Source organism: Trachypithecus francoisi, unplaced genomic scaffold (assembly GCF_009764315.1).
Source record: "Trachypithecus francoisi isolate TF-2019V2 unplaced genomic scaffold, Tfra_2.0 Lachesis_group12, whole genome shotgun sequence".
Lineage (NCBI taxonomy): Eukaryota > Metazoa > Chordata > Mammalia > Primates > Cercopithecidae > Trachypithecus > Trachypithecus francoisi.
The window spans coordinates 12,838,310-12,860,023 of NW_022681457.1; the positions used below are offsets into that span (position 1 = coordinate 12,838,310).

General features: G+C 47.2%; 1 protein-coding gene across 2 annotated transcripts; it reads right to left on the reverse strand.

Annotated features, from left to right (window-relative positions):
- Nucleotides 1-12,104: 12,104 nt before the first annotated feature.
- ZNF416 (zinc finger protein 416) lies at nucleotides 12,105-20,201 on the reverse strand. 2 transcript variants are annotated; one of them, XM_033224637.1, is made up of 4 exons: nucleotides 19,951-20,201; nucleotides 19,347-19,382; nucleotides 16,755-16,881; nucleotides 12,105-14,237 (listed from the first exon to the last, which is right to left on the reverse strand). In XM_033224637.1, exons 1-4 carry the CDS (start codon nucleotides 20,041-20,043, stop codon nucleotides 12,655-12,657), a joined length of 1,839 nt encoding a protein of 612 aa, XP_033080528.1. In that variant the 5' UTR covers nucleotides 20,044-20,201; the 3' UTR covers nucleotides 12,105-12,654. The 2 variants fall into 2 exon arrangements, with proteins under 2 accessions (XP_033080528.1, XP_033080529.1); XM_033224638.1 differs by lacking the exons at nucleotides 19,347-19,382; nucleotides 19,951-20,201 and adding an exon at nucleotides 16,126-16,308 and having other exon boundaries at nucleotides 16,755-16,884.
- Between the last annotated feature and the right edge of the window lie 1,513 nt (nucleotides 20,202-21,714).

The window sequence follows — 21,714 nt, forward strand, 5'->3', positions numbered from 1 at the left end:
TTATAACAAGATAACAATTGTCTGTAAATTACAAAATGTCTAGAGTGGTTAGTCAAAAACATGATTGACAAAAAAATTTGGTTATCTCTGTGGTTTACAATAACTTAACATAACAATCTTAATTGTGGTTGATAGCATATATTTTGACATTAGAATTTTCAAAATCCCATGCAATTTTGGAATGCATATTAACAGTATTTGCTGAAATATAACCTGAAGAAGATGAGACATCATTTTGGCAATCCTATGTAAGTAAACATGTCAAATAATCCTGCTTACCTCTTTTCTGGATGCCCCGGGGGCCCTCTGTAGCGTCCAAAAGCTAGGTGTCAGGAAAGACAATTGATTTGTGGAAATCTGTTAAATATGTTAACAGGCTTAAAATATTTGATGTTATGTAATAGAATTCCAGATTACTATGTTATTTATTTTGCGAAAACGATGACTCAAAAATTTGAAAAAGCAAAAACCTTTCATTAGCTGTTACTATTACATGAAAATTGTGTTCAAGAGAAAGAAAGCCAAATTTCACCCTTACATTAGTGTACTATTAATGTCAACCACAATTTTTAATGAAACTTATAGGCAATTCTATCCAATCTTTTTTTTTTTTTTTTTTTGAGACGGAGTCTCGCTCTGTCGCCCAGGCTGGAGTGCAGTGGCCGGATCTCAGCTCACTGCAAGCTCCGCCTCCCGGGTTTACGCCATTCTCTCGCCTCAGCCTCCCGAGTAGCTGGGACTACAGGCGCCCGCCATCTCGCCCGGCTAATTTTTTGTATTTTTTTAGTAGAGACGGGGTTTCACCGTGTTAGCCAGGATGGTCTCGATCTCCTGACCTCGTGATCCGCCCGTCTCGGCCTCCCAAAGTGCTGGGATTACAGGCTTGAGCCACCGCGCCCGGCCAATTCTATCCAATCTTAACCAATTTGACAATGAGGTGAGATTTTCACAAACCTTTTATAACCCTTTACAAATTTTGCTAGAGTAGATTCGTGCATTAAGAATTATTTCTTGGCCGGGCGCGGTGGCTCAAGCCTGTAATCCCAGCACTTTGGGAGGCCGAGACGGGCGGATCACGAGGTCAGGAGATCGAGACCATCCTGGCTAACACGGTGAAACCCCGTCTCTACTAAAAATACAAAAACTAGCCGGGCGAGGTGGCGGGCGCCTGTAGTCCCAGCTACTCGGGAGGCTGAGGCAGGAGAATGGCGTAAACCCGGTAGGCGGAGCTTGCAGTGAGCTGAGATCCGGCCACTGCACTCCAGTCTGGGCGACAGAGCGAGACTCCGCCTCAAAAAAAAAAAAAAAAAAGAATTATTTCTTGTGCTTTTATATCAATGCTCAATTTACAGAAAACCATATAATACCCTTTTATATTTTGTCAATATGTTCATACAGAGTTTCCTTTGCAAGATTAATTCTTGCAGTTTTGCCCCAATTTGCTTAAACCTTCAGCTGTATTTTATCTACTTTAAGACAATTCTTTATCCCTAATCAAAATGTACATTGTCATGCCTTCTTATAATTTTTTATGAAAAACACATTTTACTGTTTTTATACACCTTGCATGTAAATCTATTTCAGTAGTCTCAATTACACGTCATAATGGTAATTCTTAGCAATTTTTTTGAAGACAGAGTCTTGCCTTCACCCAGGCTGGAGTGCAGTAGCACAATCTCAGTTCACTGCAACCTCCATGTCCCAGGTTCAAGCGATTATCCTGCCTCAGCCTCCCAAGTAGCTGGGACTACAGGCATGTGCCACCACACCAGGCTAATTTTTTGTATTTTCAGTAAAGATGGGGTTTCCCTACATTAGCCAGGATGGTATCAATCTCCTGACCCCGTGATCCATCTGCCTCAGCTTCCCAAAGTGCTGGGATTACAGGCATGAGCCACCACACCTGGCCCTACCTCTTAGCAATTTTTAACTTTAATGTAAAACCTGGTAAGTTGTTTTAATTATGTGCTAGGTGCAGATAAAGTTTAACTCCTTCCAGAATAAGTTAGGTGCGTGGTTACTTCCATGTGTTCCCAGACTTTACCCATTGTGAAGCAGGCAAGTTGAACAGTTCTTAAAGGCCAAAGGAGCAGTACAAGCTTAAAACATTTAGCAAACCTAGTATCTGACCTGCATAATTTAGACCACATATTTACATTTGTGTTTTACCAATAATCCCTAAGACTGTTTTATTTTTAAAGATTAAAGTCACATGAACTAAGAGGAGTTATAGTTTTTACTATTCTTTCAAAAAACATTTGATCGGCCAGGTGCGGTGGCTCACACCTGTAATCCCAGCACTTTGGGAGACTGAGGCCGGTGGATCATGAGGTCAGGAGATTGAGACCACCTTGGCCAACATGGTGAACTCCCGTCTCTACTAAAATACAAAAAATTAGCAAGGCATGATGATGTGTGCCTATAATCCCAGCTATTTGGGTGGCTGAGGCAGGGCAATCACTTAAACTTGGGAGGTGGAGGTTGCAGTGAGCCAAGATTGCACTACTGGACTCCAGTCTGGTGACAGAGTAAGACCCTGTCTCAACAACAACAAAAAATTGATCTAAGTGCTTATAAACCAATCAATTAGAGCTCTTTTTTATAGACATCACACAACACATATATGACTACACAGACAGACAGAAGAAGATCCAGAAGCTCAGGGTGGAGCCCTTTAAGAATAAGGCTATGCGGCCGGGCGCGGTGGCTCAAGCCTGTAATCCCAGCACTTTGGGAGGCCGAGACGGGCGGATCACGAGGTCAGGAGATCGAGACCATCCTGGCTAACACGGTGAAACCCCGTCTCTACTAAAATACAAAAACTAGCCGGGCGAGGTGGCAGGCGCCTGTAGTCCCAGCTACTTGGGAGGCTGAGGCAGGAGAATGGCGTAAACCCGGGAGGCGGAGCTTGCAGTGAGCTGAGATCCGGCCACTGCACTCCAGTCCGGGCGACAAAGCGAGACTCCGCCTCAAAAAAAAAAAAAAAAAGAATAAGGCTATGAAAGCATGTAGTTTCTGGGGCCTAATAAACAGGCATAGCTTGAAGGCAAAAACAGATTTTGAGAGGGATTTATCCATCTCTAATTCTTGGGGTTCCATGAGGAAAACAGAGATTTCCCCCAAACTGAATCTGTGGCACCTTGTCTGTTTTCTCAAGTAGTCCAAGGCCACCAGAAGTCATCCGTGAGCCTTTCATGCATGCATGAAGATTGGCAAGACAGAGTGGAGAAAAGTAATTCAGTTGACTGAGATACAAACCTTTTCCAGAAAAAATAAGATCTAAGAAGAGAAAAACATAAAGGCGTTTCAAGTACATCTATAACTTGGGTATCCACTTTTAATTAAGCTGAGTGCTCTTTCAGAAAGTTCTTCTTCATTAATTAAAACTTCACAGATAATATAAACAGTGATCCTTATCATTTTTTTTACTGGTGTGCATCACTCTCTGTTGACAATCATGTTCAGCTTCTCCAGTTTACTTTTGGAGAATGTGGCTGGGTTCAGGTGAGGACAGGTTTTTACTGGACTATAAATCCCTTTAACAGCAAAGCCTGATATTTGAGGAGGCGATTGTCTGTTAGCCAGAGACTTACCTTAGAGGATAGCAGTCCTGCTATATTATATGGGGTCTAAACAGTTATTTTCTGGCTGGGCTTAGTGGCTAATGCCTGTAATCCCAGTACTTTGGGAGGCTGAGGCAGGTGGATCACAAGGTCAAGAGATCAAGACTATTCTGGCCAACATGGTGAAACCCCGTCTCTACTAAAAATACGAAAATTAGCTGGGCGTGGTGGTGCATGCCTGTAGTCCCAGCTACTCAGGAGGCTGAGGCAGAAGAATCGCTTGAATCCAGGAGTCACAGGTTGCAGTGAGCGGAGATCATGCCACTGCACTCCAGCCTGGTGACAGAGCAAGACTCCATCTCAAAAAAAAAACCAAATAACAAAAAACAAACAAACAAACAAAAAGCCAGTTATTTCCCATGATTAACTTGGTGGCCTCTGGCACAAGCAAAGCCACCACTGCAACTTCTTGGAGGCAGGCTGGCCATCCTTTAACCACCAAGTCAAGTTCCTTGCTTAGGTAACCCACTGGCTTTTGAGCAGGACATCGAGCCTTAGTTAAAATTCCCTGGGTCATTTCCCTTTTTTCTGATACATAAAGATTAAATGCCTTCCTTATGAGAAGCCTGAGGGCTGGTGTTTTAAGTAATGCTAGTTTTTGCTGAGACCAGCTCAGTCAGGGAGACCCTAACCCAGCAGCGCTAGAGGAATTAAAGACACACACACATAAATATAGAGGTGTGAAGCGGGAAGTCAGGGGTCTCACAGCCTTCAGAGCTGAGAGCCCCAAACAGAGATTTATGCATGCAAACCAGTCATTAGTGTTGTTTCTATAGATATTAAATTAACTAAAAGTATCCCTTATGGGAAATGGGATGGGTTGAATTAAAGGAATAGGTTGGGCTAGTTAACTGCAACAGGAACATGCCCTTAAGGCATAAATTGCTCATGCTATGGTTTGTGGTGTAAGAATGCCTTTAAGCGGTTTTCCACCCTGGGTGGGCCAGGTGTTCCTTGGCCTCATTGCTGTAAACCCACAACCTTCAAGCTTGGGTGTTAGGGCTATTAGGAATATGTCACAGTGCTGCAGAGATTTTGTTTATGGCCCGTTTTGCGGCCAGTTTATGGCCAGATTTGGGGGGACTTGCTCCCAACATGTTTTAGCTGGTTAAAGCCTTTTGAGTTTTAAGTTTCCAAGTTAGGGAGTGAGTGTTAGCTGCTTGAGTTTCTTTTATGAGGTGGCACAAAGAGCGAGGTATTTCACCATATCCAGGTATCCACAGTCTGCAAAATTCAGTAATGCCTAAGAATCCCCTAAACTGTTAAAGGAAATTGGCTTAATCCTTTCCTTACCTGGTGCTTTCGTCCCTTCTGATAAGACTAGACCTAGGTACTTTACTGAAGTCTGACAGAGCTGAGCTTTAGATTTTGAGGTCCTATATTCCATTTCTGCTAAGAAATTGAGGAAAGCCTCAGTGCCTTCCTGTTACTTCCTTGGTTGGAGCACAGAGGAGGGTGTCATTTACATGCTTCAAAGTTTAAACGTGAGGGTGAGAAAAATTAGAAAAACATTTGGGGCCGGGCGCGGTGGCTCAAGCCTGTAATCCCAGCACTTTGGGAGGCCGAGACGGGCGGATCACGAGGTCAGGAGATCGAGACCATCCTGGCTAACACGGTGAAACCCCGTCTCTACTAAAAAAATACAAAAAATTAGCCGGGCGAGATGGCGGGCGCCTGTAGTCCCAGCTACTCGGGAGGCTGAGGCGAGAGAATGGCGTAAACTCGGGAGGCGGAGCTTGCAGTGAGCTGAGATCCGGCCACTGCACTCCAGCCTGGGCGACAGAGCGAGACTCCGTCTCAACAAAAAAAAAAAAAAAAAAAAAAAAAAAAAAAAAAAGAAAAACATTTGGACAGGGCCTGTATCAGCAACTTCCTTCTGATATCAGGGGGTGCCTGAGTAATAAATGTGCTCTTTATTGAATTGGGAGACAGGGAGGTGTGTTTCACGAAGGCCTCTCTCAGCCTTTCCATAATGGCTGAGGGATTTTCATCTGGTTTTGATTTAACATGGATTGCTTAGAGTAATTAAGAAGTTTTGTTTTGTGTTTTTGCTAATCTTTTAAAACGCACATCAGAAAGTGTTTTCCACTAATCTATGGGATGTCTAGTCTCCACTTAGGGTTTTCAAGGGGAACTGCTTATCTTCCTATTGGGTATGGGAATCCTGTCTCTTTTTTACCCTCTTTCCCTTTTTGACTGGGTTTCTTTTTTGACTGGCTATAGGACACATGCTGTTTGTCTCTGAATCTCTCTGCTGCCTTAGGGCTGCCTGTTTCTCAGCAGCAGTTAGAGTTTGGCTTAGGAGTAACATAACATCTCCCCATGCAAGATCAAACATTTGGGTTAGATTTTAGAAAGCCTCTATGTATCTATCAGGGTCACCAGAAAACTTGCATAAGACCCCCTTTATTTGTCTAAGGTCCTGCAATGATATGGGAAATTGAATTCTAGTAGCACCACGTCCATTGGGCATTTCCCAATGACAGTCAACAGTGAAGTTGGGGTTTCTTGTGTGGCACAGCTGGAAGAGCTGATGACTTGGCTATTGGAGGCCCCAGATAAGGCTGGGGAGGTAAAGCATCCAGAAGTTGCATTTGAAGGTTCCCCCAGGGCATTTTCTGACTTTGGGGTGTTGTTCACTGTGGGCTTGTCTGATATGACTGTTAAGAGGGCAGAGTCAATTTTGTAGTGCTTACAAAGAGGTGGGCTGTTTCACAGGGCAAAGAAGGCTTGCAGATAGCGGACCTCAGAGTTTTTGCCCTCCCATGTACAGAAAAGATCTAGTTGTTGGATATTATTGAAATTAACACCTCCCTCAGCAGTCCAGGCCTATCCATCCTGGAGCTGGTAAGATGACTCTGTCCTTTTACAGAAGAATATAAGCTGTTTTACTTCAGCCTCAGGGTTAAAAGAGTCTCAGTGTCTTAGGATGCACTCAAGAGGAGTGCAGACTGAAGATGGTTTGTTACCTGTTTTAAAAAGATTATGAGAAAAGGTGTCCCTTGGTCTTTTTCCTCTTTTTGGAGTGACCCAGGTTGGACAGAAAGATCGAAAGTGCATCCCACTTCTCTTTTTTCCCATATTCTGGGTCCTGGCCACCATCATAGGCACCACCAATGGATGCAAGCATGACCTTCACCCGTGGATCTGGAAGAGCTCATCGGGTATAATAGTCACACTTACCTGTATGAGGACCTACCTCTCCACCCTGCTGGTTTCCTAGCCCCACATGGCCCATAAGGCTCCTAGGGTACCCTAGCGATCTGGGAGATATTGTATTTGGGTGAGACCCTTTAATGGAGGGAGTGTTTTAATACTATCTCTGGCTTCCCTTGCTATAGCCCTAGTAAAACATTGAAATCCCAGAGAATGGGACTGATTGACTTCCAAATATGAAATCTCCTTTTTATTTAAATACCAATGTAGTTCAATGCAAAACAGGTAACTCAAAAGAACATAAGGATTGAATGGCTGTTCTCCCAACTGTTAAAGGTACAGCTTTGTTGTTAACAGATGGGACATGGAGCTTAGTCCCTAACAGAGGCACATAGGAGGGAGAGGAATCGGGGAACTAAAGGTTTTGCACAGAGGGCAGACAGGGCTCCTTATGGAGAACAAATCCTATTTCAGTTGGTGATGCTGTAAGATCTGAAATGTTAAATAAGAACTCTTGACTCCAAATTCTTTCCAGGAAGAAGTTAGAAAGAGAGGTTTGGGGATTAATAGGCTGTCCCCATTGTATGCCTTCCAGAAGAAGAAAATTAACTTGTCTCATAATGGAACTGTCTAGATTCATTGAGCAGTCCTGAGTTTTTACATGGAGGAAAAACACAACCCAAATGGTGAGGGAGAAGAGCATTCACTCAGGGTGAAATATCCCTCTATACAGTGCCATGAATGTCTATCATTAGGGACATAAAGCTCTCACTAGGTGAAAGTTTAGACAGAAATCCTCAAATTGTTCTAATTAGATCAAACCTCTATAGTAAACATTTCAAAAATTATAGTGTCAGGGAATCATCTTCATGGTTGCTGGACTTGTCATCAACATCCCCAGGATCTAGAGTTCCATCTTCTGGCCTATCTGGAAGATCTCACAGCCATCTACCCAGTACTTCTAACTAACCATAGCAATCCCAAAGTACCTAAACCCCTACTTATTCAATGGAACGCTCCTCCACTTAATGGATTCCACCTGAACGTCCCCTTCCACACTTGCCATTACACCTGGACTTGAAAAGTTGAGTATATCTCCAGTGCATTAATGATTCTTTTGCACCCACTACTGTGTTAATGACACAAAAGCAGACGTTTCCCTGTGATGCTCTGATCTAACTATAGTTACCAAGTTTCCAAGGCAAAAGCAAGGTAAATGGCAAGGAGACCATATGTGCCACTTGTAGGCAAGGAGACCACATATGGTGTCTTCTCTCAGACTAGAACATACAGGGAAAAAAACGACTGCCTAATCTAGGAGGGTGGGAGTACTATTTGCTTCCGGAAAACAAGATTTGTTTGACTACCCCCATTTGAACAGGGGAAGAATATCTCTATAGACCAAACTTGGTAACAAAGGATAGACATCACACCCTGTAGGGCCTCTATTTATGCTCCAACTGGACTCATTTTTGTTTGTGGCCAGGAATGAGAAGTCACATGCTGTAACTACTCCTGGCTCCCCAGGGAGCCATCCGTTCTTTCAGGAGTAGCTTTCCCTTATATATCTAAAACTTGGAACAAAGATAAATGTATGTTGGCCACACTTGCCCCTCCAAGGGTCACAGTCTCTTAGACTGTGGAACACCAGAAGTCAACAAGCAATAGGATTGGTTCTGGTGGGAATCAGGGCAGCCATAGGACTAGCAGCACCTTAGGGTGGCTTTGCCTACCACAAATCAACCCTAAAGAACTTGACTCAAACTCTAGAATCTTTAGCCACCAACACAGGTCAGGCACTACCAGAAATTCAAGAATCTCTAGACTCTTTGGCAAATGCAGTTGTCGATAACAGACTGGCATTGTATTATCTACTAGCAGAACAAGGTAAAGTCTGTGCAGTATTAATAAAACCTGCTGCACATATATTAGCAACTCTGGATAGGTTAACATTCAAAAGACCTATGAGCAAGTGACCCTGTTACATATTTTCTTTGACCCTTGCTTGTTTAACCTCTTAGTAAAGTTTGTGTCTTCTAGATCAACAGTCTCCAACCTTTTTGGCATCAGGGACCAGTTTCATGGAAGGCAATTTTTCCACAGATGGGGTATGTGGGGCTGGGGCTGGGGGGTGGTCTCAGGATGAAATTCTTCCACCTCAGATCATCAGGCACTAGATTCTCAAAAGGAGTGTGCAACCCCAGTCCCTCACGTGCACAGTTTATGTTAGGGTTAGCACCCCTATGAGAATCTAATGCTGCCACGGATCTGACAAGAGGTAACTCAGGCAGTAATGCTCGCTCACTGACCACTCACCTCCTACTGTGCAGCCCAGTTCCTAACAGGCCATGGACCAGTATCCACAGCAGAGGGGTTGGTGTATCCTGTTCTAGTTCCAGGTAAAGACAATGCTGACACAAGTCTTCCAACCCATCTTTGTCTGCTGTCCCAGAGAATGAAAGTGTCCTGCCTTTGGGCACCTTAGATGTGGCATCCAGGGATCTTTACTCCTTTAGTGCTAGGCAGGGCCTATGCCCATAAAACCAGCACCAAGTACTCACAGAAGATGGACCTCTGCCCTTCTTCAGCCCCCTTAAGATTAAAGAGGAGAAGGCCGGGCACGGTGGCTCAAGCCTGTAATCCCAGCACTTTGGGAGGCCGAGACGGGCGGGTCACGAGGTCAGGAGATCGAGACCATCCTGGCTAACACGGTGAAACCCCGTCTCTACTAAAAATACAAAAAACTAGCCGGGCGTGGTGGCGGGCACCTGTAGTCCCAGCTACTCGAGAGACTGAGGCAGGAGAATGGCGGGAACCTGGGAGGCAGAGCTTGCAGTGAGCTGAGATCTGGCCACTGCACTCCAGCCTGGGCAACAAAGCGAGACTATCTCAAAAAAAAAAAAAAAAAAGATTAAAAAGGAGTATCTAATCTCTGATGGGGGAGTGAGATAGGAGGCAGGACTCCATACGAGACTGAAGACTGGCTGAAACAAGGAACAGGCACTGAGAGCATCTCTACATAATACACACCCACCAGTGCCATGGCAGTTTACCATTACCTTGACAACACCTGGAAATTACCACCCCTTTTCTAGAAATTTCTGAATAACCCACCCTTTACTTTGCATGTAGTTAAAAGTGGGTATAAATATGACTGCAGAGCTGCCCCCTGAGCTGATACTCTGGACACAATGCCTATGGGGTTGCCCTGCTCTGTAGGAGCAGCCACAGAGCTGTAACCCTGCTGCCTCAACAAAGCTGTTTTCATCTACCACTAGTTTGCTCTTGAATTCTTTCCTGAGTGAAGCTAAGAACCTTCTTGGACTAAGCCCCAATTTGGGGGCTCAACTGCCCTACAACAGTGCCACCGGATGTCATACCTCTGTGCTCTCTAAAACCATCTCCCTTACCACTGGAAGAGTGTAACAGGCCTCAGGAAGTGATGACAATTCATGTTGACACAAGGAGCTCTTTAAAAAAATTAGCAACTGGGCGTGGTGGCTCACACCTGTAATCCCAGCACTTTGGGAGGCCGAGGCAGGTGGATCACCTGAGGTCAGGAGTTCAAGACAAGCCTGGTCAACATGGCGAAACCCTGTATCTACTAAAAATACAACAATTAGCTGGGTGTGGTGGTGCACGCCTATAATCCCAGCTACTCAGGAGACTGAGGCAGGAGAATCCTTTGAACCTGGGAGGTGGAAGTTGTGGTGAGCCAAGATCATGCCACTGCACTCCAGCCTGGGGCGACAGAGTGAGACTACAAAAAAAAAAAAAAGAAAAAAAGGCAGTATTATATAATAAGATAACTGGGGGATAATGATGGACATGCTACCTTGGTGGTCTGCCTAACTCAGCCCCTTCTTTGAGAACAGTCCACCACCACAGTCCTGTTAACCAATCTCTGGGGATGCCTGACCCAACGAGGCTGGATCAGTAACGTTTTCTCGCTTGAATTCTGGAATAAGGACCTCAAAGGGCAGAGTGTGCTGGCCACTAGGGTGAAGATTTGTGTTTAAAGAGCTGTTTCTACCCCAGTGATCCCCAGTGCAGACACAGGGAGACCAGGCAAAAGAATGTGAGACCAAAACAGAGAATACAGCAGGACCTGTGGGTAGAGGCAGAAGGGCTTGAAATGCCTTTCTCACCAGGCAGGTATGTGCAACAGGACAGAATCAGAGGACTAGGGTCACCCAAATGGGACACAAATAAAGCTTTACCCAGCAAGACCAAGAGCCCACAGTTCTCCAGCCTCCTATCTTGGTGCAACATCCTCTGGGCCAGGCCCAAATATCCACATTTCTACCAGGTGAAGGTCAGAGCCACGACCTGGAAAGGCACCAATGCCTGGCAAGTCAGAGACAGAAAGTTGACCTCAGACTGTTGGATATTAGGACCTATTGCTTGGTCACTGGGAAAGCTGCAGAGAGCCAGGACATCTGAGGGCTGAGCTCCAAGTAGGGCACAAGGGCAAAGGACTCTGCCTCTGAAAATGGGGTAATTGTGGCAGAGGGTAAAGCCTATGACGGGGGATGTCATTTCCAAGTTAAGGTTTCTGCTACCCAGGCTCCTACTGATTCTCTACCTCCCATGTGTCCTCCTGCACTCACATGGAACCATCCCATGGAAGCCTCCAGGTTACTTGCCTGGCTCCACGCTCTGACAATCACACGCAGAATGGAGTTGTTCCCTCTAAGTCAAGCTATGCCTACACTGTCACACCTTGTACAAGAAGATTGCGTTGCGAAAATTAAAGACACAGCCAGTTACTAGATGTGTAGATGCACTTTTACCACAGGCACACTTGTCTTGCTACGAGCTCCTCCACTTCCTATTAATGATACCCAAAATTTCTGTACCAATTATGTCCAATGCTTAGCTCCCATCAGCTTGAGTCCCGCCATCTATGGAATCATGGGCATCAGGGCATGTGGTTCCTTTGCAGAAGCTGGGAAAAAGTTTTGTCTCAACAGTGCTGGGCATTACAGCCTGTGGGAACAATGCCACAAATCCATCTTATTCTCCAAAGCACAGGAGCCTGTCATAACAGCCGACTTGTCCTCAGAATGACCTCTAGTCCAGAGAAAGTGTAGGGATACAGGGCAGAAATTAAGACAATAAAATTATTGCATTGTTTCCTAGGCGGCCTTGGGCAGCAAGGCAAACTGGACAAAAACCAGAATGAGAACTACTCTCTGTCATTTTATTTTTCCTGCATAGGCCAACGACATTGGGGCCCCACAAAAGCTGTCCATTCCTTTATGTAAGAGCCCAAGTGTGTTTTCCAACCACCTTGCACAGTAAACCAAACCGTAAGACTACACTGATTTAAAAATAAGGCCTTTATTACCATGCAAACCAGAGCAATGTGAGGCAGCCAGTTACTAGGTGGTGACTTGGAGGCTGGAAAAACTACCAAGTGTCGTGTGAGAACAAGAATTTCCATGAAGGGAAGCCTTCCACATCAGCTTCCGGCAGAACCCAGGCTGGGTCCTTCTGGCCAAAACTGGTCAGATGTATGCTGTAATCAGTCAGAAAAGGGAAGGAATTCCCCTTAAAGGCTCAGACTGCTCAAGGAATTTCCTCCAAGGAATGGGAGCACAAAGGTGTATCTCTCTCGCCTTAGTACGAAAGGGTGACTAATGATTTAACTCCCGCAAAGGCCTCCAGCAGTTTAGAACGTGCAAAGGAGCTCCTGCAAGACACATGTGCCTGGAACTCATGGGAGTCTCACCCATCTGGAGGTCTACCAGTATGAGGTTTAACTTTAGGCAGATGGCTCCTTCACAAAGACTCTCTATAGTATAACACTGAAGAAAGAGATGGCACATTCCCTACAGGTCTAAGCCTTTTCTCAGGTGTGGAGTTTCAGGAGTTAAACAACATTAGCTCTTGGGCCGTAGGGTTTTCCGCATTTGCTGCTGTCACGAGGCCTCTCCACAGTGTGAGATTTTCGGTGGAGAATGAGGCCAGAGTGTTGTGTAAAGGACTTCCCACATTTGCCACACTCATACGGCCTTTCTCCCGTGTGAACCACCTGGTGTTGAATGAGGCTAGACTTTTGGATAAAGGATTTCCCGCACTGTCCACAGTCGTAAGGCCGTAATCCAGTGTGAATTTTCTGGTGTTCAACAAGGGTATAGCTTTGTCTAAAAAATTTCCCACATTCACTGCACTCAAAAGGCCTTTCTCCAGTGTGAGTTCTCTGGTGCCGAACAAGTTTGGATTTGAACATAAAAGCTTTCCCACATTCCCCACATACATAAGGCCTTTCTGCTGTGTGAATTTTGTGGTGTTTATTGAGGGTGGTTCTTTGGCTAAAGGATTTTCCACACTCGTCACACTCAAAGGGCCTAGCTCCACTGTGAATTAACTGGTGCTGAATGAGGCCACACTTTAGGCTAAACGATTTCCCACACTGGCCACACTCATAAGGCCTTGCTGTAGTGTGAATTCTCTGGTGTACAACAAGGCTGAAGCTTTGTCTGAATAATTTCCTACATTCACCACACTCATAGGGCTTTTCTCCTGTGTGAGTTCTCTGGTGCCGAACAAGACTGGATTTGGACCCAAAGGCTTTTCCACACTCATCACACTCGTAAGGCCTTTCTCCAGTGTGAATTCTGCAATGTTCAATAAGGTTAGAACTTTGGCTGAAAGATTTCCCACATTTACCACACTCATAAGGCCTTTCTCCAGTGTGAACTCTGTGATGTTTAGTGAGGGTGGCTCTTTGGCTAAATGATTTCCCACACTGGTCACACACATAAGGCCTTTCTCCTGTGTGGATTCTCCGATGATCATTCAGATGAGAGGTTTGGCTGAAAGTCTTCCCACATTCACTGCACTCATAAGGCCTTTCTCCAGCGTGGACTCTTTGGAGCTGAACAAGGGAGTACTCACAGCGGCAGGCTTTCCCACACTTGCTAGATACATAAAACCTTTTTCCAGTGCAGACTCTAGGGTGAAAAAACGTTTGTTTGTGGCTGGACTCTTTCCTGCGTTCACTCCACTTGTAATGACTTATTCCAACATGAAAGGCCTCCTCACATTTGCTGATTTCGTTGGGTTGTTCATAGATAGCAATAGCCTGAGGCTGAAGAACGCCCAATGGGGCTAGGAAGTCCTTCCCAACCTCAATGCTGGTGAAAGGCATTCCTGACTCAGGGAATAGGCAGCACTGCACAAATGAGGCCTTGTCCACGTCACTTTCCAAGGGTTTCTCTGCACTATGATGCTTCTGTTCCTGGTGAAAGACTGCACAGGCCCCAGTCAAGCATGGTTTCTGCCCAGGCAAATCGGTCAGGTGTAAAATGTCGGTCAGGAACGAGACACACATGTCACAGGATTGAGTCTTCCGGGTGGATGGATTGGCCTCTGGAGTCCTGACCTGAGGTACTCGTTCTACAGAAACACTTTGCTCAGGTGTCTCTTCATCCTCCGTCCCATGGCAACAAACTGAAAGCAGAGAAACACTGATGAAATGCATGTTGACTATGATGGGAGTGTATTAACCATTTTTTTAAAAAAACTTTTCTGAATAATTAATGTTCTGATAGCTTAAAAACTTTGCTGGCCTGAGCTCAGGAGTTCGAGACAAGCCTGGGCAATATGGCGAAACCCTGCATCTACTAAAAATACAAACAATTAGCCAGGTGGGATGGTGGGTGCTACTCAAGAGGATGAGGCAGGAGAATTGCTTGAACCCAGGAGGCGGAGTTTGCAGTGAGCCCCAGATCGCACCACTGCACTCCAGCTTGGGAGACAAGGTGAAACTGTCTCAAACGCAAAAGAAAACAAAATAAAAAACTTTGCTGGCTGGGGAGAGAATGGTGCTTCCAGAGTGAGCCAACTCTTTTTTTTTTTTTTTTTTTTTTGTTGAGACGGAGTCTCGCTCTGTCGCCCAGGCTGGAGTGTAGTGGCCGGATCTCAGCTCACTGCAAGCTCCGCCTCCCGGGTTGACGCCATTCTCTCGCCTCAGGAGCCAACTCTTAAGAGATAGCCAAGGGCTCAGCAAGGAGCATAACAAATACAAAATCAATTCAGAGCCCATACTCTCAATCACATTTTCTTTTTTTTTTTTTTGAGACGGAGTCTCGCTCTATCGCCCAGGCTGGAGTGCAGTGGCCGGATCTCAGCTCACTGCAAGCTCCGCCTCCCGGGTTCACACCATTCTCCTGCCTCAGCCTTCTGAGTAGCTGGGACTACAGGCACCTGCCACCTCGACCGGCTAGTTTTTTGTATTTTTTAGTAGAGACGGGGTTTCACCGTGTGAGCCAGGATGGTCTCGATCTGCTGACCTCATGATCCGCCCGTCTCGGCCTCCCAAAGTGCTGGGATTACAGGCTTGAGCCACCGTGCCCGGCCTTCAATCATATTTTCTATGTGACTTGGATGTTTCAGGAGCTAATATTCCTCTGCTCTAATCATCCCAAGGTCAGGCAGCAGACAACGAAGCCTAGTGAGCCCCTTTGCCCCAAAGCAAACTACTCAAATTATGCAATCCCAAACTGTTTATCATGTCTTGTGTTATCTGCAGAAACCCCAGTAAAGGCTGTGGCTTAATATTTTCCCTTCTCTCTTGTGGCCCTGCATGGCACAGTGCTCACATGCTCTTACTACTGCAGGTGATAAATTCCTATGTCATTGACATTAACCTCTCTGTATTGGCACTCTACCACCTCCATTAATTAAAACCCTGTGGGTACATAACAGGAAAGGGGGAGCACCTTCTCACAGACATCAAGGAATGAATTCACAGTATTGCTTTGAAGCAACATTGAGGAGCTGAAAGCAGGATACGAAAGGGGCTGCCTGGCAGTAGTGGGCCTCTAAAGATCACAAAATGGGGAGGCCTCACCAAACACAGGATATAAGGATGGGGTGCAGCACATAAGAACAGACAGGGTCTCCAATCTACTCCTTTGCCAAATCCTGTGGCAAGATCTTGTCAGCTGGTGGCATGTGTATGCTGTGCTGAAGGTTGGCATTATTCAGGCCCAAGATAATGTAATTGGAAGTGAGTGAGATATTCCAATTGCGATCTTGTGTTCAAGAAATATTTAATGGCATGTGCACAACTCACAACATATTGGGAGTGGGTCAGTGTTGGAAAACATGCTGGGAGGCAGTGCAGAGAAACTGGTGACACATGGAGGGCAGAAAGATGGGGCAGCATGAGGCCAGATGTCCCAGATGAAGTAATAAGCCAGCAAAGTGTCAAGGAAGAGGAAGAAAACGTAGAAATGAGGTGTGTCCAGTGGCATTAGCACCAAACTCTGGATGACACAGGGCAAATTCCTGGTAAGATTAGAAAACAGGCTAAGGCTGGATGCCATGTCCTCACCCAGGTGCCACTGACTGAGGCCAGGCTTCCTCTGAAGCCATATTCCCATCTTCACCCTTTCCAACAACCAGGGCTTTCCCAGCACCTCTAGATGTGCCACCACTTGGGACTTGAATGAAGCAAGTCCTAAGGGACAGCTGGGACAGGTGAGTATCCTGCAGTGGCCCAGAGCAAGTCAGCTTCCTTGAGAACACAAGAAAGAAAATTAATATCACACAGATCCTGAAGGAGGTTCTGGCAACAACAGCTCATGGTCCATGTAAATACTGATGAGGAAAATTCTGCAAACTCCTAACACAGGTAGTCAAAGGAAATGTCATCTAGGAGGCAGAACCTGACACACAAAGTACCATGAATATGAACACAGCCACCCAAAGAGAAAGTGAAGAAGTAAACTGAGATGCATTAGGCTGACTCAAGACACCTAACACCCGGACCCATCCGGGTGCGTTTTGGGACAGCAAATGTCAGGGCTGATTAAGGAGTGCAATGATTTCATTCCTTACACCAGAGCACATAATGCCAAGACAGTGGGGAAGTCAGCAGAGCCCATGGTCCGACAGAGCTGCCTCTGAGGAAAAAAAGGATAGACAAAGACCAGGAGACAAGAGCGGTTCTGAGGGCCTTACCCAGCGCAGTTATAAGTGCAACGTTCTCCAGCATCACATCACGGTACAGGAGCCTCTGAGCCTCATCAAGGAGCCCCCATTCTTCCTGGGAGAAGTAAATGGCCACGTCCTCAAAGGTCACAGAGCCCTGCCATGATGGGGACAGATCTTTCCATGATCAGATTCTCTCCTAGGACCCCAAGTTCATGCCCCCCACGCATCCTTCCCCTGCTTACCCCCAACCCTAAGCCCCACCTCAGAGGAGATACCAAGCCCTGGTGGCACTGATCCCTGCCCTCTCCTCATGGTCCCATCATCACTGTGTCTGCCCACAGCACCAACAGGCAGGTGGGACAGGAAATGCCATGTAAACTCTGGGTCTAGCATATAGGGTTGGATTTTGTCTTGTCAGACAATTCTCCTGGAGTTTCCAAAAGTATGCCTCTCACATACAAGCAACGATGGGGTTAGCCATCATTCTTAACATCCTCAATGCCATGGCCATGGGTTGTTCAGTTCACACTTTGTCTCCATATGCACATCACTCTTTGAAGCACACACTCTCAAACAATCTCACTCCCACAGCGATTTCCACCCTGTTGCCCCACACCATAGGCAGCCTCTCTGGCATCCCCACGATACTTGGAATGCAACATCCAGAGAGTGCTTGGCAAACTGAAATGAGGTCCGGTGCTACTCAGAGGCTGAATGTCCCCACTGCCAAAGGCAGCCTTTCAGAGCCCCATCCTGCTCTGAAGGCCTCCTTGCCTGACTCTGTCCCTTGCTACATCCTCAGTCACCCAGAAATACCTGGGGTTCTGACACCCATGGCCCTCTTCCAATAGTGCTGCACTTAATGTCCTCTCTTAAGTCACAGTCTTTCTCTCCTGTTAACCCTCATTCAAAGTCTGCCCCAGAGGACTCCCACACCTCAGGCCCAGTAACTCTCCCAGATGACCACCTGTGACCCTCAACTGATCCACCTCCCTGAAATTCCTGACACCTCAAGGGTTACCACAAAACCCTGGTAGATAGATCCAGAGTGCTGAGAAAGCACTAGTTCTGGTCTCAGTGTCATTTTGTCTGGATTACTTCCAAGCATTGATCTCATGCCCACTCTTCTCCTAGATCCTTGGCCACTTGCCAGATCATCCTTGCTCTCACACCCTACCATGGCCAATTCTCTCTCATACCTGTCTTTGTGATTCCCACCATGCCCAACCATGTCCCCAAGCAGAAGACCCAGTAGTGACCCCCAACCTCCCTTGCCTGGGCTGGTAACAGCATTACCAGAGTGATCAGGATTCCACCTCCTAATTGTGTCCCAAGCTATACCCGTAGGCAAGTAGTGGCCACCTTTTAAATGTCTCCATCCTGAATCCCTCCCCACGGTTCTAGTCTTGTAGGATATACTATCCACTTGATGTCTAAACTAACTGTTCTTTGAACCATCTCAGACTCTAAAGATGTCCAGGCCGGGCGCGGTGGCTCAAGCCTGTAATCCCAGCACTTTGGGAGGCCGAGACGGGCGGATCACGAGGTCAGGAGATCGAGACCATCCTGGCTAACACGGTGAAACCCCGTCTCGACTAAAAAATACAAAAAAATTAGCCGGGCGAGGTGGCGGGCGCCTGTAGTCCCAGTTACTCGGGAGGCTGAGGCAGGAGAATGGCGTGAACCTGGGAGGCGGAGCTTGCAGTGAGCTGAGATCCGGCCACTGCACTCCAGCCTGGGCGGCAGAGCCAGACTCTGTCTCAAAAAAAAAAAAAAAAAAAAAAAAAAAAAAAGATGTCCCATTGGGCCATGTTCAGATGATGATTAAAAAAAAAAAAAATTTAAAAATAAGATGTTCCAAATCAAAATTTCTGATTATCTCTAGAGATAACTGACTCTACTACCAATCTTACAATCCTCGCTAGTGGAGCTTCCATATTTCCAGCTGCTAAACCCAAACAACTTGCTTTTACCCCTGAATCCTACTTTTCTATCTCTTGCCTTCAACATCTCAAAATCCAGGCTTCCCTACTTAAAAAACTGTTCTAGAATCCTACTACCACCTCCACAGCCACCACACAAGTCCTGCCACCAGTAACACTCATCTGGACTACTACAGCAGCCTTCTTCACTGTCTTCCTATCTCATACCTCACACTCAGCCTGTTCTCTCAGCTTGGCCACACAGGGAACCTGATGAGACCTGGATCAGGTCACATACCTCCTTTGCCTCCAAACTGTCATTGCTCGTCACGCACTCCAGAAGAAACACCCAACAATGGCGAGCCATTTTTGTCTGATTCCTGCATCCCAGCTTTCAGTTCCCATGAGAAAGAAAAAAGTTGTAGTTCCCTAAACCAGCTCAGCTTGACCTTCAAGCACTTGCTCATCTAGTACATAAGCCTGAGACAACGTTCTACACCTTACTTTGCTGGTTCCCCGCAATAGGAACCGTTCTATACCAGCTTCCAGCCTGGATGTATGACCCTGGGATTGATGTTTGTTCAGGGTTCCTAGAACCAAAAACCCAAAGAGTGCCAAGAGAAGAGTCCCAGAACACAATCTCAGAGACAAACACTGGGGTCAGCACCAGTGAGGTCCCGAAACACTCTCCACTCACCTGTGTGAAGCCCATAACTTCTGCAGTCACGGGAACCTGCGGGAAGAGGAAGGCTGTGAGACGCAGGTAACTATGGTGGAAGGTCCATGGGCTCATGCCTTCTTGTTTCCCTGAGCAGCCCTGGAGACAGGTGACTTGGTGATGACTAAATTATCATTGCGCCTCAGTTCCGTGTGATTCTTACCTGCTCTGGGACCTTGCACAAGGACTCAACCTCCCTGTGCCTCGGTGTTATCCCCCTTCCAGGCTGTTTTAACTCTTAACTTTAGGAAAATTTTCAAAAGTCTAACTCAGACCACGTGCCTCATCTGTTCACAATCACCCATGGCTCTCAGCGTCTTGAAAAGAAAGAGCCTCACTTTGCCATTCCGGCGTGAACGCTCCTAGCTCAATCGCCCCAACAAGATTCACAGAAACCGGCCCCTCCGCCTGCCACACCCTCCACAGCCCACGACACCAGGCTTGTAAATGGGAGCCCCACCTGCCACGGCCTCACAGTCCTGGACTCGGGCCGGGCTGCAGGGACGAAAGCAGGCCCCCCTCACGCAGGGTGTTGGATTTCCGGCGGGGAGGGCAGGTGAGCCCGGGGGAACGTAGCACTCACCGAAGTCGAATCCCTCAGCACGGCCACCGCCATCGGATTGTGAGCGGAGCGGGTCCGGGAGCGGTGGGCGACCCGGGGCGGGAACCCAGGCATGGCTGCCACCAGCGCCAACGACCCACGGGCTGTACCGCAGCGGGGCGACCCCCGCCGTGTGCCGGGGGCAGCGTTGCTAACTCAGGAAGCCTGCGCCGAGGTAGAGAACCCCCAAAATGACCATCTCGGAGCGGTGCCGGAAGTTCCGCCTTACCGTTTGCAACAAACGGAGACAGGCCCGATCCTGAACGTTGATTGGCTCCGCGTCTTTGCAGCTTGGCGCTCAGCATTATGGGTAATGTAGTTCTCAGAAGCCCAGGGGTCTGGTGCCCTCCCGGAGATTCACCTGGAACAAGGGCCAACCGGGCGCGCGGAGAGCGCTATGAAAAGGCGCGACACCAAGAGCGAGACAGGGCCTTGCCGCTCCTTAAAGGGGCCGCTGGCCGATTTCCGCGGTCCCATACCCAGGTAAGGCTCCGGATCCACACGGACGCGTCACTCCACGGGGCCGCGTAAACACCGCGGCCGCAGCGCGGGAGGGTCCTTGCCTCATCCCCCTCACGTGGGGGCCGAGGCGTTTGAGGCCGTTTCGGGGACCTCAGCGGTTACATAGGCGACAGAAGCGACCTACGGGTCAGGCTGAGGGTCGCCGGTCCGGGAGGCCACTTGGGGGCCACGCCCCCTGGCCGCTCCTACCCTGAGCCCCTTGATGGTCCCCCGGTGCAGGAGGCTGGGCCGAGAAGTTCCTGGGGCAGGGTTCCTGGGTGGCTTCACCCAGGGCACACCTCCTCCAGGGGGGCCCTCCCTGGGTGAGCTGGGAAAAGGGCGTTTCCTTGACTAGCAGGCCACGTGAAACGCAGAGAATCGAGTGTCACCACCAATGAACACACAAAGGGACTGAACGCTGGGAAACATGAGGACAAAATCATAGAGGTGTCCACCAGCCACTGACCTGGAATAACAAATAGTCATCCAAACGTGCAAAAGAGAGGAGAGTGAGTAAAAGGAAAAAAAAGGTGCTCACAAAGATCAAAATGGTGCGTGTGGCTCTGGCCTCTTCAGAAGCTCGGAGGAGATTCTGTCGCTGTGAATGTGTTGGACTTGCTGCTTGTGTCTGTGCAGGAAAAGGGCCATGGAGCCACTGACCCAGATCATGAGGCCCAAACTCATAAAGTCAGTTGCAGAGAATATGAATACGACTAGAAACTTGATGCATCTAGCTGGTTTGAGCAAAGAACAGTATACACAATTTATTTTCACACTTACATTTTTGCTGTTTATTTGACTAGTCACACTCATAGGAACAAAGCTATTTGCCAACAGTTGCAGGATCTAGCAGAGAAAACCACAGAAGCCAATGAGCTTTGGGGATCCCATTCTGAGCTCCAACCACCTAGAGAAACAGGGACAAAGTTTTATGGACTGGAAGCCACTGAGGAGACAGGTGGTGCTGAGGGAAACCCCTCTGGCCACTCTGAAAATAGAAGAGAAGTTTGCATCCAGCCTTATCCAGGAAATAGTTCAATCCAAAAGCTGCTATTGTATGAGGGATCCCTCTAGAGAAAAGCACAAACAAATTGGCAAAGGCCAGCTGGTTGAGAATAAGATCCGTGGGTCTAATCTTGTGTCCAGTAAGCAAGGTGAAGTTACAAAGACAAAGAAGGAAGGAGTTTCCAAGGATTCCCACTCCCTTCTGAGTGAGAAAGGTAAACCCCATTTGGAGATTGGCAG

What these genes read in the sequence shown, in the direction of transcription:
- ZNF416 (XM_033224637.1), bottom strand. Translation starts at nt 20,043, where the DNA reads ATGCCTGGGTTCCCGCCCCGGGTCGCCCACCGCTCCCGGACCCGCTCC. An exon ending in TGCTGAGGGATTCGACTTCG is followed by an intron (nt 19,383 to 19,950) that starts GTGAGTGCTACG and finishes CTCTTCCCGCAG; the next exon opens with GTTCCCGTGACTGCAGAAGT. An exon ending in TGCACTTATAACTGCGCTGG is followed by an intron (nt 14,238 to 16,754) that starts GTAAGGCCCTCA and finishes CTCTGCTTTCAG; the next exon opens with TTTGTTGCCATGGGACGGAG.